This window comes from Falco cherrug, chromosome 14 (genome assembly GCF_023634085.1).
Source record: "Falco cherrug isolate bFalChe1 chromosome 14, bFalChe1.pri, whole genome shotgun sequence".
Lineage (NCBI taxonomy): Eukaryota > Metazoa > Chordata > Aves > Falconiformes > Falconidae > Falco > Falco cherrug.
The window spans coordinates 17,683,796-17,700,475 of NC_073710.1; the positions used below are offsets into that span (position 1 = coordinate 17,683,796).

Genomic DNA, 16,680 nt, shown 5'->3' on the forward strand with positions numbered 1-16,680 from the left:
TCTGCCTGAAAGGAAGGGATGTTCAAATGGGTATAGGGAGACCCAATAAAACTTGTAATATTTAATAATTTTAAAACATAAAATGAAATCATAATTAGCTTGTAGTGTTCCTGCTTTGGCATGGGATTTGTATAGTTCATTAAAGGAGGAAACTTTTTTATCTTCCGCCACTGAATTAACTCTTAAGGGCAATCTCCCTAACCTACATTTTAAAGGCTTTGATTTCTTAATAATGGAAAGAAAAAATTACTAAAAAAACTTTTTCATAAGTAAGTCCAACAAAAACTACATGTTGGACACCAATGCACAGAGAAGCTTTCCTTTTCTTTGTCATCTCTACTGAGAACTCAGATTATTAATTACTGCAGTGTAAAATGCAGAGGATTGTAAACTTGAAAAGTTATGCATATGAACAAACAGTAGGAAAACACTTTGTGATTCAGGAAAATGTGATCATTTGTACTTGAATCAGTTTGTGTCATGAAAATTAAACCCTGGTTCACTATGTCTTTTCTATTGCAAAGATCAGGTGGAGCCTTGCTTTCCGTCTCCATATGGACACTCATTTGCCAGTTAATTTTTTTTAGCTCCCTTACAAGTCAATGAGACTGTGCTGCTCATAGTGTTCTGCAGACCCAGTTTGAGCAGTTAGAAAAGCTACCCAATTCACCTGTAATTGTCCCCTACCCCAGGATGCTGTGACTGTATGTGAACTCCTCTACTCAGCTGTGTCTTGGAAATACAGATGTCAGCACACTGTACCTTCAGAGTGCACGGGGATGATGTATGTTCGAGGTTCCCCATGAGGACCATCTTCTTTATGAGAGTGAGTTTCATTACATCCAGTCACCTCAAACTTCAGCTGATCTGGGGCACCATGAGACACAGAGACATTCACCTCCAAATTCTCCCCCAGGTGCAGGGTGTGAGAAGCTAGTGCAGCCTGAAGACCAGATACTGGCTCAATGAAGTGAACAGCAATACGCTCAGAGATCTCCAATGCAGTTGTGTTGCTGGATGCTCGGATTTCCAGCTGATGTATCCCTGGGCCCAGCAGCTCCTGAGAGGCACTGTTGAGTGTCAGATTGTGAGGAGCGATTCCTTCCTTTGCACTGGATTCAGTGAGTGTCACATTATCTGCTAATATAATGTAGGTGACTCCGTTGCCTGCAAAAAGACAGTTCAAAATTTCTCACAGCTTGTGTAATAGCCCATCCAAATCTAGTGGCTCTGTGCAGCTTTTGGGTATGTATAAAGGAGTCATAAGAACACTGTAGCAATGCAGTCATTTTTAGTAAAGTCACTCAAGGTGGTTTTGTGCCCCTTTAGATTCCCTATGGTAGTCTATCTATCGTGTGTTTTCTGCTGGGACTGTTAGGATAGTCAAGAGAATTCAAACATACACTACTGAAGTTTATTTTTTAAGGATATATGTAGATTCCAGGAACTTGAAGAAAAAATGAAATGTACGCCAGCAAACGTGACCAGCTCAGCACAGGATCCTTTTACCCTCAATCCGAGAAGCATTTCTGTGGATTCCTAACTTTAAATATGGAGATATTCTTACTGGCTTCATGTGGATTTGTGTGACTAAAGTTATGCTCATGCTTTGTCAGCTTTGTGTAGAGGGAAAAAGGGTTTATACTTGGTTTTGGTGTAATAGCTCTGAGAAAGACCCCCTCCAATAGAGCTGAGAGCGTTCAATTGCAGCAATGCAACAGTTAGAGGGAAAGCATTCACTAAAAAGGTGACTCGTTTTGCATAATGAAAATCCTGCTTCTATCGCATGGGTGGCATAATATTTAGCCTACCATTTAAATCACGAAAAGTAATTACCGTCACCTCCATTGAGTTCAACTTGAATCCACAACAACTCCCCATACAGTGTACGGCAGTGAGAGCTGTTCCCAGATTCATACTGGCTATAGCACCCGGTAATGCTTAGTTGATCCTCCTTATCCTGTACAGTCACCCTCTTCTGTGCCATCACGTGCCATTCACTGGTGGTGCATTCCACAAAAACAGTAAACACTCCAGGAGTTGAATACCTGTATGTGACGTTGCTGACCAGTCTAGAATAGAAAGAGAACAGCTACTTGTTGTGGAAGACTGTCCTGGGAAATCCTTAGCCTTACGTGGGAACAGTGGTCACAGTTCCCAGATTTCTGACCTGACTCAGCTCTCCTGCAATCGCTGTAATCCCTCATTTATTTACAGAGACTTTTTAGGGTTGGAGATTGTTCCTTTGTTCCAGCTACAGCGTCATTAAGGTTGTATATCAGGGGTGGTCATTCTCAAAGCGTACCTATACGGGTGGATACATTTTGCTGTAAAGTAGGTAGATTACAGTTCAATAGCATGTGGCATTAGATCTGGTTTGTGACTCGTTGGCTCTGAGCACAGACATGTGACTGTGCATATTAGAACATGTAACAGTGACCTTAATTCTCTATTCTTTATTTTATTCCTGATTTACCTTCTCCTAGATATATCAGTGGAAGCTGAGGCTCCTCAGCATTTTGTCAGAGCACTCCCTTGCTCTATTTTTTTTTAATGTGCAGCTGCTTCTGTACTTGCCCACGCTAGCAAAAATGTCTCTTCTTGACTCCTGGGTCTGGTGCAGCTCTGGTCATGATAGCAATAAGAGATGAATGGATATGAAGATATCTGTGGTAGTTGCTGTTATTACTAACAAGCACAGCAAAATGATGAAAAGAACCTAAAGATACCCTTCTTGAATGACATGCACCATGGAAAGCAAATAAGTGATATTCCTGACACTGTTGTCTCTGAACTCTTTCTGTTCTTATCATGGTACCACCTAGCAAATGCAGACAAAGATCAGGATATATCATCCTTGATAACACTTATTTTTCATTAGCAGTTTTAATGAAGACAAAGGTTTCATTCTAACCAGATTTCAAAAACATGCCAATGACAAGATCAGACCAGTAGAGGCAATTCCTGTAAGAGTATGTACCAAACTGGACACAGAAAACAGATGAGCATGACCGTGAGCCATTTAGTAGGTGAAGTAAAAGGGCTTCCCACAAAAAGAGCAAGCCTCTGCTTACAGCCAGCAAATGTATCTTACTTAAAAGCGCACTATCAAAGAATTTTTTTCAAGTTCTTTACAGCTACAGGCCTGTGTCTGTAGCTCTGAAAGAATGTTTACTGTTTCTAGTACGTTACTGCTTTTTGGGTTTCATTCTTCTACTCCTACTTTTCTGGTTGACTCAAGAAGGATTCCATCAGTAAATGAATAAATTTCTAGAGCCATTCTCTGTCTGTCATTCCTAGAAGTAGGACAAAACCTGATTTTTAAATCCAGCAGAAAAATGTTTCATCTTGAGAAGACACAATTTTTATGCAACTAAAGCAAAAGAAAAACTCCAGCTGTTGTATTATTTTAAATGTTATTAAAAAATACTCTTTAAACTTAAGAAGGTAATGCTTGCCTGGTTTTTTTGCAGTTACTGATATGTTTTCAGTAATTTTCTGTCTTGGGTTCGGGAATAAATTCTCTTAGTAAGAAGTAGGAATCACTTGTCATCATAAGCAGAAGAAAGATTGTGGTTGGCAGCTTGACAAAAAATTGTGTATTAATTTCAAAACAAGTTTCTGCAGAATCCAAGTATGATCTATTATTAATCAACTTAATGTTTAACATCTCATTTAAGAGACTTGGAGCATTCAATAAAATGCAAGCAGTGAAACTGACTGGTTATCTGATGATACATGAAGGATGTATCTTACGTTAGAGGGTAGTAAGGATCAACAGTGTGGCCATCTCCAGTGCTAATGATACAGGAAAGGTTGCCAGAGTATGGAGAGAGCAGCCAGTTCAAACTGACCATGACATTTTCAAAGACAAAGCACGTATCTGTTACAACCAGCTGCAGACCTGTAAAACATAATGACAGAATTCAATGCCATCGTCTGTCTACATTTCTTGCATCATTCAAATAATTGTCGTCTATTGAAAGCAGGCCTTCTCCAAAACAGAGTTGATACTGATGCTAGTTTGAGTGCATTAGTGGTGCAACAGGGAGCTGATTCTTTCCCATACCTACTGGTTCAAGATTCTTTTGGAACATAATTTCATCTAAGTGTGTTTTATGTGATTGAATTTCCTAGCTTTGTATCCTACCAAAACCCCTCAGGACAGGGAAGCTACATTTTTGTCCCTATTTTTAGTGGTCACTGCTCTTCCAGGTTTTTCACTGAGGATGGAGCTGTGATTTTTAAGATAAATATCAATGCTCACAGTGTTGCAGCAAAGAGCAGAACAGGCTTTTGGTGTTGACAGCCCCCTCCCACTTACCTTCCTTGCAGTGGTATTGAATAGACAAATAGCTTCCAGAAGCTGGACAAGGATCTCCAAAGAAAGTGCCATCTGCTGCCACCTGGCAGGCCTGGAGACCGTGACACTGGCCTGGAAAGAAGGACCATTTTATATGAACCAGTGGGTTTTGTCTTTGACTGTCGTAACAGCTCGGATGAGAGATGATTAGAGGGAAAACAAGGAGAGAGGGAGCAACACCAGGTGCCTGATGTCTAGACAAACTCCCACGTCACTTTGACTTGTGTTGCTTATTGCCTGGTATTTCTTAGCACCATTCCACTTTACTGGAAAAAAGCTGAGTTAAAGTGGCTAAAACCCCCAAGTTACGTGTTTTGTTTCATTTTGGCTAGAAGCCCAAAGAATCACCATAGAGACAGGCCATAGCCACTGTTCAGTCTGGCAGGCAGCAGAGCCACGTAGGTGCAGCAAGCTGGGTACTCAACACACAGCAGGCAGCAGCAGATCCCTCCTGTCCCCGTGGGTGCCAGCCTTTTCGCCCTTCCTGGTTTGGAGTTAGGTTTGTATGGATGTGTTCTCTTCCATCTCTGTCAAACCTAGGGTATCCCATTGAGTTCATCAGGGAATCAGCGTGGCCACATATTTTCTTCACACAGTGAGAGAAACGCCCTAATTCTCCACTTGCTCCCACTCTCCTCTGAATCTTTGCTCCTCGCAAAGTCCCTCCTTTCCATCCAGCCTCTTCTGGGAACCTCCTACATCAGAAGTTCTCTCTGATTCCCTTCATTTTAGCAATAATCCACTTTCCCATTCACTAACTCTACTGAAATACAAACTAAAGTATTTTAGGGACCAGGAACTTTGGCACATACTCTATGCTTCCAACAAGCAATGCCATAAGATACTACCTGCTACTTCATCTCTGACACTGATCCAGCTACAGCCTTCATCTGTATCGTACTGGAGAGGAGTCTCCGATACACAGTAGTGAGGGGTCTTCCGTCCATAGAAGCTCTCTCCGATTTGAATAACTTCTCCTGATCCGCACTGTACAGTGGCATTGTTATTTTCACAAGCAATGCTCTGACCAGATTCTAATAGGAGAGAAAAAAATATTTCTGAAAAATCCTGCTACAGTTGTGAATAACCATTTTTTTAGTTTCCATTTCTTCTCTTTTCCCTTTTAAGCTGAACAATTAATAAAATAAAATTTAAAAAAGAACAAAGAATAAAATATTTTCCCTTTTTTAAAATCCAAAGTAATAGATTTCTGGTTTTTACTGCTTTAAACAAAAATTTGAGAATATTTTTTTAAAATAAAAAATTTTGAATTAAAAAAATAAGCTTTTTTTTTTTAGGAAAATGCTTAGCATTTATTTGATCTGCAGTACTGGAAGGTTTAAAGTTACTCCTTGCTTCCAAAAGAGCCTTCTGGCAGTGTGTGATTTGCATGATGTTCAGGTAATTGCTCTGGAGAATAGTTTGCATATTAAGTATGGGACCTGTTCCCATTTCTGCTACAGAGACACCTTTGTTCCTGTGTGATATTCGACTGACTTCATTCAGCAGGACTGCTCAAATGAGTAAGGTCATATCTCTAAATGTGTACACCTCATTCTTTGATTAATCTGGGACAGTTAATTATCTTTCAGAATTCTTAGTATCCTGTAGTAATCAGGATACTTAATACCCTGAAGAGAAGGATGCAAAAGACTGCTGTCTTTTGGGAGTGTTGCAAAAGAATGTTTTTGTTTCAGCTGTCTCAGGTTTAAATACATTGTCCTCCAGTTGCTGTTTTGATCGTTCCCCTTAAGTAATTTGATTAACAGTGCCAATGTGTGCACACTGCAGTAATTGTGTGCTATTGTTATTTAAAGGCTAAATCTAAGCCTGGCTGTAACTATAGCAACATGATCAGTTTACAGATTAGAGCTCTCTAAATAAGCCTGAAAAATAATTTGTTGTTAAATTCTAATACAGACTATCATCTTGTGCAAATTTTTTTTTGTTCTAGAAATAATAAGAAATAATAATAAGGAAAGATTTTATTTGTGTCGAGAAACACAGATAACCAGGATAGATGGCCAAAGAAAGGATGAAGACAGAACACTCTGGTTAGTGGTTTGTACAGATAGACCTAGTTCATAGATCAAGTAGACAAGTTATCAGGAATGAGAGATATTAAATTCAACTAGTGGTACTATTTGGAGGTACCAACACATTTAATTTGAAGTTTCAAACTGAACGTTACTGCAAACCAAGCCTCACAGTAGCTGTGTGTGAAGGTGTTAAGTATCACTATGCCCATTTTACAGAGACAAACTGAAGCACACTCAGGCTGTGGGAAGTTCCAGGCATTCAACACCTAGAGAAACTTTTTCTTTGGGATATTGGATCTAATTCCTTGCATGCACACGCAAAGCTGCTAAAAGTGGAGTCCACTCTGTTACCGAAATATGTATGTTTATTAATGGACATGGGCTGTAGATACTGAAAACAAGGCTATAGTTGCCTCAGTCCTGGGTAATGAAGTGATGGATGTGGTGTAGGACATTGTTTTTCATTAATGCAAACGCTCTTTGAATTTAATAGTCTTTAAGTCAGATCCTATGATAACAGATGATAATTTCCCTATAAACAGACATTTGTCTACTGTGGTTGTAATGGAAAAATAATTTTAGTCTGTTTTTGCAAGGAAAATAAGCATAAGGGTTTGTGCTGTCTGCCAATTTCATCTCCCCCAATCATTTTTAATGTTAGTCATCTTCAGCCAGATTTGATGTATAGATATAAAATTCAAAACACCCTAAAATTCCATGAAAATCAATAGCTAGGTAGAAGAGAAGGAGCTACATCAGTGCCTCCATTAGGAGTAGGGATTACAACCTGATGTTTATCTGTTCCATGGTGTGGGATTCAACTGGCCAGCACATAAATCTGGAGCTCTGGAGCACCTGCAGGACTGCCGGGGAGGGAGCTGAGGGAGTGAGAAGTATTTGCAGAGGTGCGACATGCTGGGGAGATGGGAGTGAACTGGGAGTGCTGAGGAGGAAGGTAGGGAGGGGATGTGGAACAGAAAATCAGGACAGGAAACAAAACGTTATTAGTTTTGCTGATTGCTGGAATGACTTGTTAATTATGTCAGAAGTAGTACAGTACTGGACCAAGGCAGCAGCAATTCTAGGGTTTGTGGAAACCTGTACCTGCATACTGGATTCAAAGACTTTTTGTATTAGTGAGTCTACAGCCAAACTGTCCGTCCGGCGCTTATGACCTTTATTCTAGTTACAGTTTAAAATGCCTGGCTGGTGTGCAAAGTACAAGAAACACAAATTCCCCTCGTATCTATATGTTGAATGAGGTGATATTGCCAGCATTTCTTTCCAGGACTGTTTGTTCCAAGTCACAATGTAAGGGACACAATGTCTGAAGAGTTTCTGTCTGAGCACTAAAATGCCACCAGGTAGTACAGGTTCTTGTCTGCTTCTTTACCTGGGGAAGCCCTCAAACTTCACCTCATGGAAGGGTTTGAGAAGAAACAAGAAAGACTTGCTCTCACTTTTGCTTACTCCAGGCTGCTAGGAGTGGTGTCTCTTGGAAGCTTGGCTGTATTTTTGCTTCAGTTACAGATGGAAATTATTTTGGCACGTATTTCTGATTAAGAGTATTTTTATAGGGCAGTTATGCAGTTCTCATCTAGCTCAGGTACTATGGTGTTGTGAGAGTTTATTCTTGCAACCATGCTATGGGAGGCACTACTCAAATTTAAACTAGCTAGCTTATGTCCACTGTAGACATGGACTGCTACTCATTTAGGTTCACCCTCAGATCCGTTTCTATTTTGCTAGACCTCTATTGGGAACCTGGACCTTGTTTGGCTAGTTTGAGCACCTACATCTCCCAGTGATTTCAGGATTCTTCCGTTCTTTAGATCAGATCTTATATCAGCACACTAGAAAAGGAGTACCTGCTGGGGTTATATGGCCTTTTGCTTGTTCACTTTTAATAAGCTTGATTAAGTTATTTTGCAGCCACTTTGAAAGCAACCAGGCAATTTATGGACAGTTGTGAATATGGCATGCTCACTTCTCAGTTTCAGCTATTGTGTATCTTACCAAACTCGCAAATGAAGTCAAATTCCTGGCTGCAATTTTCAGTCACACCCCACTGATACTTGGCATTCTTCAGGATGTACCCACATGTGGATGAGAAGGTAGATGGCTGATCCTTGTACCAGTTACTGTAGCTTATATTTGAAGTGTCCAGCCAAATCATCAACCCTGTGAACAAAGCAATTGTGTCCCCAGTGTTTATTTTCAACTGTAATACAATTACAGAGCCAAAGCCTGCAGAGCAGGACTGTAGCCCTGCTCCTGCTGAAGCAGAGGTGGTTTAGTCTGAATAGGGATCTTCAATTATGTTTTATATTTAACTTGATATAATCATTAAAAGAGACACTACCCCTTCCCCTTGTGCTCCCAACCTCAAGATTCCACCATTTCCCTTGCATCAGATCTTGCAGCATTTCCTAGTGTGATGAATTGTCTCAGCTTGCTCTTCCACTGGAGACCTAACCCAGCGCATTTTTTTCACTGGGTCAGCAAGCTGTTCTAATTCACCATGCATTCACACAGCTACAAGATCCAATGGAAAGGGTGACAACAGGCAACTGGGAAGTGAACCAGGCAATTTAAACTTCTTAATATAAATCTGAAGTTACAGCAACAAAAGACAGTAGCTTTTCAGCAGATGTCTACAGAGAAACTAACTGTGTTTGTTACCATGTCAAGTAAGCATCATGGGCTGATACAGTTTTCAAGAAGACATGATTTCAAAATCACCTACCGTCAGTAGTTTGATTCAGCAAGGAGTTTGAGATCAGTCCTATCCACCATTCCTGATCCTCAGCAATATGTTTTTGCAAGAACTCTTGAGTTTCCTCAGTTTCAATAAAGACAAGGTGCCCTCCTCCTCTCTCACACCAGCTCTGGGCACTTGTGAAGGTACGCTGGAGCCTAACAAACTCATAGCATGAATGGTTGAAAGCTACCTGGTACTCTGAGCAAAGGGTCCCTTCATCAACGGTTGCATCGTCCACAGCCAAACATCCTGCAAGAGAAATTAGAACTGCGATCCCAAGCCACATTCTCAGCTCAGTGCCCTGTGTGGCACTCATCTTGCTTATCAAATCACCAGTCTTTCCCCTGCCTTCTTCCAAAGCTTGAGATCTCGTGCTTGTCATGTCATCAGCATTTCTCCTTCCTCCTTGCTGCTTGCAACAACAGCAGCGATAGAACATGGAACAGATTGCTTCTAATATATAAAGGCAATTGTGTCTGAGGATACACACAACAAGTGCAATGGCCATTGTAAGGCCCATTGTGTAAATATCTCATTCCACGTGAAGTCAGTTTGAAGACAAGACATCAGAGTATTGCTTTTCTCATGAGCAGAGAAGATAAAGTTGATAGATGCTGCCGTTGAACACATGGGAAAGTGAGATAAGGCTCCTACATCAAAGGCATCATTGTGTGAACATTAAAGCTGGAGGTCTTTACAACAACAGAGATACAATAGTAAGAATGAGAGGAGAATTAGGGAAATGAGAAACACAAAGAGTTACGAGACGGGAAAACACACAGTGCTCCTCTAGATATATTTTATTGTTTTGGATTGCTTTATTTGTAATAATAGTTGTTTGTTGTGCTTCTTTTGGATGCTAATGCAATGTCTAATTATCATATCATATTCCTACTGCCCACCTGTTTACACGCACACAGGTTAATCTCAGCTGTTCCAAGTAAGCTTCATTTTGGGTGAAATGCTCCCATCATCCCTTACAAGCTAAGCTGCTTAACTGTATAGAGCTACAGTATTTATACCTGCTAGGAGGTAGAGGAGGCCAGAAGTTAAAACTGTGATTTAGAAAAGATGAAAGTATTGCCTTAATCATCAAAACTACTTAGGAGCCCTATGTGCACATTCCAAAGGCTGCTGATGGACTTTGGGAAGCCAGCCCAGCAATACTTAGGAGCTGAAATCCCAAAGTGCTTCTGAACTTCCTTACAAAAAGATACCCGTCAGGTTTACAAGGCCACTGGATTAGCAGAAATAGAGTATAAATAAGGATCTTTAGCTATTGTGATCCCCCTGTCTTTGGCATTAACCCCACTGAATTTGAGGCAATTATTAATTTATAGCACCATAACCTGATGCTGAAAGAACATGCACTCATATTTAGACATGGATCAGTGAGCCAGCTCCTCATCACAGAGGTGCAGGAAGCAGTGATGTTTGGTGGAATTCCCACATTCCAGAAATGCCACCTGGATTGTGCCGTTGAGCTGAAGGTAGTGCACATACCACGCAGTATGCCTGCCCAGCTCTAACTCTAAAGCTTTCTTGCAAACTGAAGTATGCATCCAGTAAACATTTAAGAGTGATCTTCAGTCCCAAGACCTTTCTGGACCTGCGGTTCATAGTCACCCTGCCCAGCTGGATAAAGCAGAACTGTGATCAGGGGGTTTGAGATAAAGGCCATGGAAAGTGTTTAATGGGTAGGACAATTGTGGAGGAGGAGAGGAAAGGGGAAGAAAATGCACTGTGATGGAGGGACAGACACTATGCTGGATATCTCTTTTCCCATTACACTTGAAAATCAAGACTTGCCGCAGCTATGGAGCCCTTGGAGCAGATCCCACATTAATTTATGACTGATTAACAGAGAGGGCTTATGCAGCAGCTGAGATGTGAATATTCAGACTGGGTTTCCTAGCTCAGGAGAAGTCCAATCCATATTCTGATTAGCTGATGGATCTGGCCCAGTCAGTGCCCAGACACCCATCCCCTTCCTGGAAAAGACCATATAACTTTGATTATCAGCTGGTTATGTCAAGGATGTCTGCAAATTAGGAGTCCTTTTTGGGCCTACATACAAAACTTCATAGGCTTTGGCCTGGGAACCCCCAACCGAACTGTTTTGTATTCAAGCTACTGCAAAAGTCAGAGCTGAGGGCAGCTGCTGTTCAGTTAGTTGGCCACTGTACATCTTCGTGACATTTCCTTCAGATTCCTTGCTTCTTCCTGACTTGCCAGGCTTTGCAGAAGCTGGCAGCCAGCCCTCCCATTTTGTTCTTTTAGATATGAGAAACACAGCCTGTTTCTAAAAACATAGGTGTAGCAAAGGAGATGGTAGTTAAATGTATCTGGCTTAGTGATACAGACTGTGCATTTCCAGTAGGTGCCGTTGAGTCACATTTGTGATGAATGGATTCTGTAGCATTGTCCAGTTCTCCCTATGCAACTGGAAATTTGACTACATGAACATACTGCTAAAAACGCCAGAGCTGGAGATGCCACAGGCTATCCTCTGTGAATCTCCTCCAAAGCCATTGAAATTAATGGAAGTCTTGTCTTTGGCTTTGACGGATTTTGAAACAGGCCCTAAAAAAGAACAAATAATGTTTGGAAATGTCTACAAATAAAGCCAAGATCTCCAAGTGAGTCTACTGTTGGCAATTTCTACAGCAGTGTGAATTTTTTTCCTAATCTACGGTTGCTATAAGTAACTCTTCAGCTGCCTGCAGCAGATGGGGAATGGAAGAAAGACAGTTTCCCTCTTCTGCAGTTTGTTGACTTCATATATTTTAGTGCCAGTAAAGCAGTCTGTCAGTTTATTCTGTTTACCACAAGGAAGAGAAAAGCATTTACAGAAAAGAAAATACTGCTTTAAAAGCATCAAAATTAGCCACTGTGGTCCTGAGGAACAGATAAAGTTTCTGAAAGCCCTTTTCACTCGTAAGTGAAAAATGGCTTGATTTCAAATAAACAGTGCTCCTTGAATTTACCATGTTGTAAGAAACATGCCTTTTGTATTCTTCCTCAACAGAAAGGCCTTTTTTAAAAATAGCTTTCTTATGCCAGAAGTCTGTATGGAAGCTTCACAATATAATGGTTTTGTGAGGTTTTTGTGGGTTTGTTTTTGGGGTTGGTTTTTTTTTTTTTTTTCTATTTGCCTTTGTATAGCTTGCTGAATTTAAAGAATTTAAATAGTTTAAGAAATTACTTAAATAGTCACGTATGCTGGTGTGCAAGAGACAAAATGGTACACCTTGCTGTATACTCTCATCTTGCATGTTTCAAAAGGCAGTCATGGAAGTGCTTAATTAAACCTCTGTCTTTGCTTCAAGGGGGTGGCTGGCAATTACACTAAGTTCTCCTCTTCTGACTGAGCATGGGAGTGTAACTGACCTCTAACAGGTATTGTAAAGCTACTCCAGGAACTTCAGGGAAGCATCACGGAAAATGTCAGTTGTATAGATTTTGGATACACCAAAACCATTCACTTGCTGGTTTTTGTTTGCCTTTTGCACAGTTCTGAAGAACTGAGGCTGGCTCAGAAAAGTCTTTATATAAGCACTGTTCTGAAGGAACTGTGACCCCTTTGCATATAGCCAAAAATTGTTAATCCTTGTTCAGTTACAGCTGTCTGCCTGAAAGGCTCATGGAGCAACCACCCCTACAGCACGTGTTATGTACCAGTGACTTGAACTAAAACATATTCACCAGCTAAAATAAGGCTTGCGAGGCAATTGTGCTTTGCAAGCTTTGACCAGAAATTCGTGACAAAGCTTTCTCAATATTTTCACACCCTCACTCCAAGCTGCGATAAAGCTATGAATAACTCCTTTGTTTGCGAACTCTCTTGCATCTGTGGGAATAAGTCTTTCATTTTTCGCAGAAATGTTTTAGGGGACCCTACAGATCTCTTAGAGTCCTAACTTGCCCTTAGGAGTTACATCAGATGGTGGCCATCAAGAGAAACTTTCTTAAGAAAAGCATTGCGCTATATGAAACATCACAAAAAACAATGATGAGTGATTTATTCCTGGTTTTCAAATGGATCCTTAAAGGTTTATTATTTTTTTGTTGTTGTTGTGGGAAGTAGAAGCTATTGAGGTGAAAGAAATCTGAAACGTATTTTCTTTACAATGTTGAAAAGGTGAAGAAATGTTTAAAAAAAATGGTGGTCTACACCTTGATTCAGTAAGGGAACCTTCTAGGTGATGTTCACCACTCCTGAAATTGAACTCCTTAAAACCAGCTCAGTTTTGGTAGCCAAACCTCAAAGTACTCATAATCATTAATTCATTTTTTAAAAATCTAACCTTATATATGTAAATGATAGGACATTTGGAAAGTTTAGCTTTATATGCCTAAATTCTTATAGAATGGGAGACAAGCGCACACAATGCTTATCTAACAACACTGGTAGGCTTACCTTGACACCTTTGCAAATCAGCCTTTCATGCCCCTAATTAGGCACCAAGCACTAGGTTGCAATTTTTGAAAAATACAAGCCTGAATGCTTGTTCAACATAACCAATAGCTCTATAGTTCAGGGTTCCCTGTATCCAACTGCAAATTTCTCCATGACCAGCTGCTGCTATTAGGAAAACATGGCTCATTCATAAGACTTTTCTATTTCTGAACTTTGGTGTCCCAGAGAAAAGTCTGTTCCAGAGTTTCACTGGGCTATTGGAGAGCTGGGTGTGCAGACAAGGAGGAGAGGTATGGTGCCACTACTGACTTCAGGGTGGTCCTGATTTGTACCCTAGTACAGATCACAGCTGCGTCATGACAGCCTAATAACATCCTGTGATTCAAAAGGCATTGCAGCACAGCAGAATAGCTTGACAGTCTTTGACAGAGGCCAGAAAGTATTAGATTTGAAGAGTTAAGGAAATGAAGAGCTGCCAATGGGAAGGAATAAATCACACACCCATTCATTTTGGCTGTTGTTCATTTGCCTTGAGGAGGAGCAAGTAAATTTACTCTCTATAGGAGGATATTACCATCTTTACATTCCTGAATATTACTGAATGTAACGTATAGATTTTATCAGGAACAGAAATATATCTCTGTTCTATGAATTGAGTAATCACATAAATGGAAAATTGATTTATATTACTTTGGATTTGAGGTAGTAAAAAGATTATTTTCAGGAGTCATTAACGTGAGACAAGATCATGAGTGATCCATTTTGGTGTGTCATGTACCCTTCCGCAGTGTGCAGAAAAAGGGTACATGTACCCTTCTGCCTCTTGAAAAGACCTGTTCCATTATTACCCGCATAGGCAGGAGGTACTGAGTACTGAGCAGACTATCCAGAAAGGGATGGAAGTACATCTACATCTCCCATCTCTCCAGCTGGCTTTAAAAAAAGTTCAGCTGCCAATTGGTTTAAGAAGGTGGGTCACATGCACGCTTCCTTCCTTGCTGCTCCTTCCTAGGCTGCTTGTCCTGATAGTGAGACTCAGTTATTTGCTGACTGAAAAGGGTTTGGTTTTGTTGTTGCTCTACTGTCTAATTTTCCATGTGGCAACACAGTGAACTTACCAGTGAGCCCTGCCAAGCTGCAATTTTGATGTTATCTTGTTTAGAAACACAGGGAAAACAATTCTTATCTTTACAGGGTACAATAATTAAACTAGACATTGATACCTGACGTGATGGGGTCAGGATAAAGATAAGTAGGAATACATTCAGGAGTTGCTGGTTTGGACATAATTTCTGTTTATGGGATGTATATGGTTACCTTCTGGCACAAACATTGCCCAGATAAGTCCTTGAGGATCTTCTCTTAGGAACTGTCCCTTCAGAAGCATCTAATATTGCCTTTGGGCTTGTAGCTTGACTTTCCTCACCTGCCGCACAGTTGATGCCTCAATACCTCCCTCTTTCTTCTCTAGTTCCTATGTTTTATTGCCTTCCACAGCAGAACTTTGACTGTTGGAAAGAAGAGGATATACACCCCATAAGAACTTTAATCAAGCTAGGGTTATTGATGGCTAGGGTTACCCTTGAATCCACATAGAAAGTAGCAGAACTGGCTGAAGCATCTGCTGACACCTTGTGTTGTTGTGATCACGACTAAGTGGCACAATTTAGATGTGCTGTTGCCTTAATATCTTAAGAGATACTGTTCTGAGGGTGAAAGGTACCTTCTTGGGGTGAAACATCAAGTGGTAGGTACAAATGAACTGAACTTTTCCTACCACGCACAGAGGGACAAAAAGAAAATTGCTTGGATCTGAATCTACAGCCATCACAATTCCACTGGTGTCTGCAGTCACTCCAGATTTCCATAGGCATAAGACTGTCCAGTTTTCTTAGGCAGTCCAGCTTCCACCTCTTGTTTATGCCATTTCATTTTCTTACACATTTTTCTTTTGCTTGTTATGAGCTGTTTCTGAGCTTACAGGACATGAAAACAGAGAGAAAAAAAGCTGTGTAACAAGTTGTTTTCATTATTAATGTCTCTTATCAGTAGAGACAACAAACTTACAAAAGAGATCAGCTTCGCAATCCCCATAATGAGAAGACTGGAGGTCCAGTAGTGTCTGTTCAGGAGCACTGCTTCTGTGTTCAGCACTCTACGCTCAGATGCCACCTGATTAAAACCAGAAAACAGTTCTTTATACTTTCCTTTTATGTTCTCCCAAAGGTGTACAGTAGGCTAAAAGGTGGGACAATGTGTAGCACCACTAACTTCTGTTACTGTAAATGTCTGTAACACCATTTCTATACCTTCAGTCATGCAAGTGAATGCCAACCTTCACGTTGTCATTCTGCCCACTCGAAAACATACTACTGAACCATATAACATAAATATTTAAACATGTAAATAGTCTTGGGATGTTGAAAGGTGTAGATGAGGTCATAAAAGTCTTATAGTGAGGAAGTTTATGGGGGTAGTGGCTGTTTACTTGTTTGAATGTCTAGTGTTTAAATGTTTGGGCATTTAAATGCTTGGGCATTATGATCAAGTTCAGTCTGGCTGGGTACTAGTATGAGTTATATAGGCTACCATTTCTGCGCCTCAGCACTTGAAGAGTTTTAATACAAAATTGCATTATATTTTTGTTTAAATAAACAAATTAGTCTTTCTGGTGATATGTATTAAAAACATGACTGTATGTTGTGGTTTAGCCCTGGCCAGCGACCAAGTCCCAGGCAGCCACTCACTCACTCACTCCCCCCACAGTGGGATGGGGGAGAGGGTTGGAGGAATAAGAGTGAGAAAACTCGTGGGTTGAGATGAAGACAGCTTAACAGGGAAAGCAAAAGCCACGCACGCAAGCGAAGCCAAACAAGGAATTCATTCACCGCTTCCCATGGGCAGGCAGGTGCTCAGCCACCCCCAGGAAAGCCGGGCTCCATCACGTGTCACGGTGACTTGGGAAGACAGACACCCCAATGCCGAACGTCCCCCCTGCCTCCTCCTTCCCCCAGCTTGTATATACTCAGCTTGACGTCATATGGTATGGAACAGCCCTTTGGCCAGTTCAGCTCTCCTGGCTGTGTCCCCTCCCAAC

The 16,680-nt window shown here is 40.8% G+C and overlaps 1 protein-coding gene across 1 annotated transcript in view; it reads right to left on the reverse strand.

The window, feature by feature from the left end:
- PKD1L3 (polycystin 1 like 3, transient receptor potential channel interacting) overlaps positions 1-9,683 on the reverse strand; it is a 41,702-nt gene extending 32,019 nt beyond the window's left edge. The window contains 7 exon segments of the mRNA XM_055726945.1: positions 763-1,167; positions 1,843-2,063; positions 3,757-3,904; positions 4,325-4,435; positions 5,212-5,397; positions 8,419-8,583; positions 9,149-9,683. Coding sequence (XP_055582920.1) covers positions 763-1,167; positions 1,843-2,063; positions 3,757-3,904; positions 4,325-4,435; positions 5,212-5,397; positions 8,419-8,583; positions 9,149-9,683 — 1,771 coding nt within the window.
- Between the last annotated feature and the right edge of the window lie 6,997 nt (positions 9,684-16,680).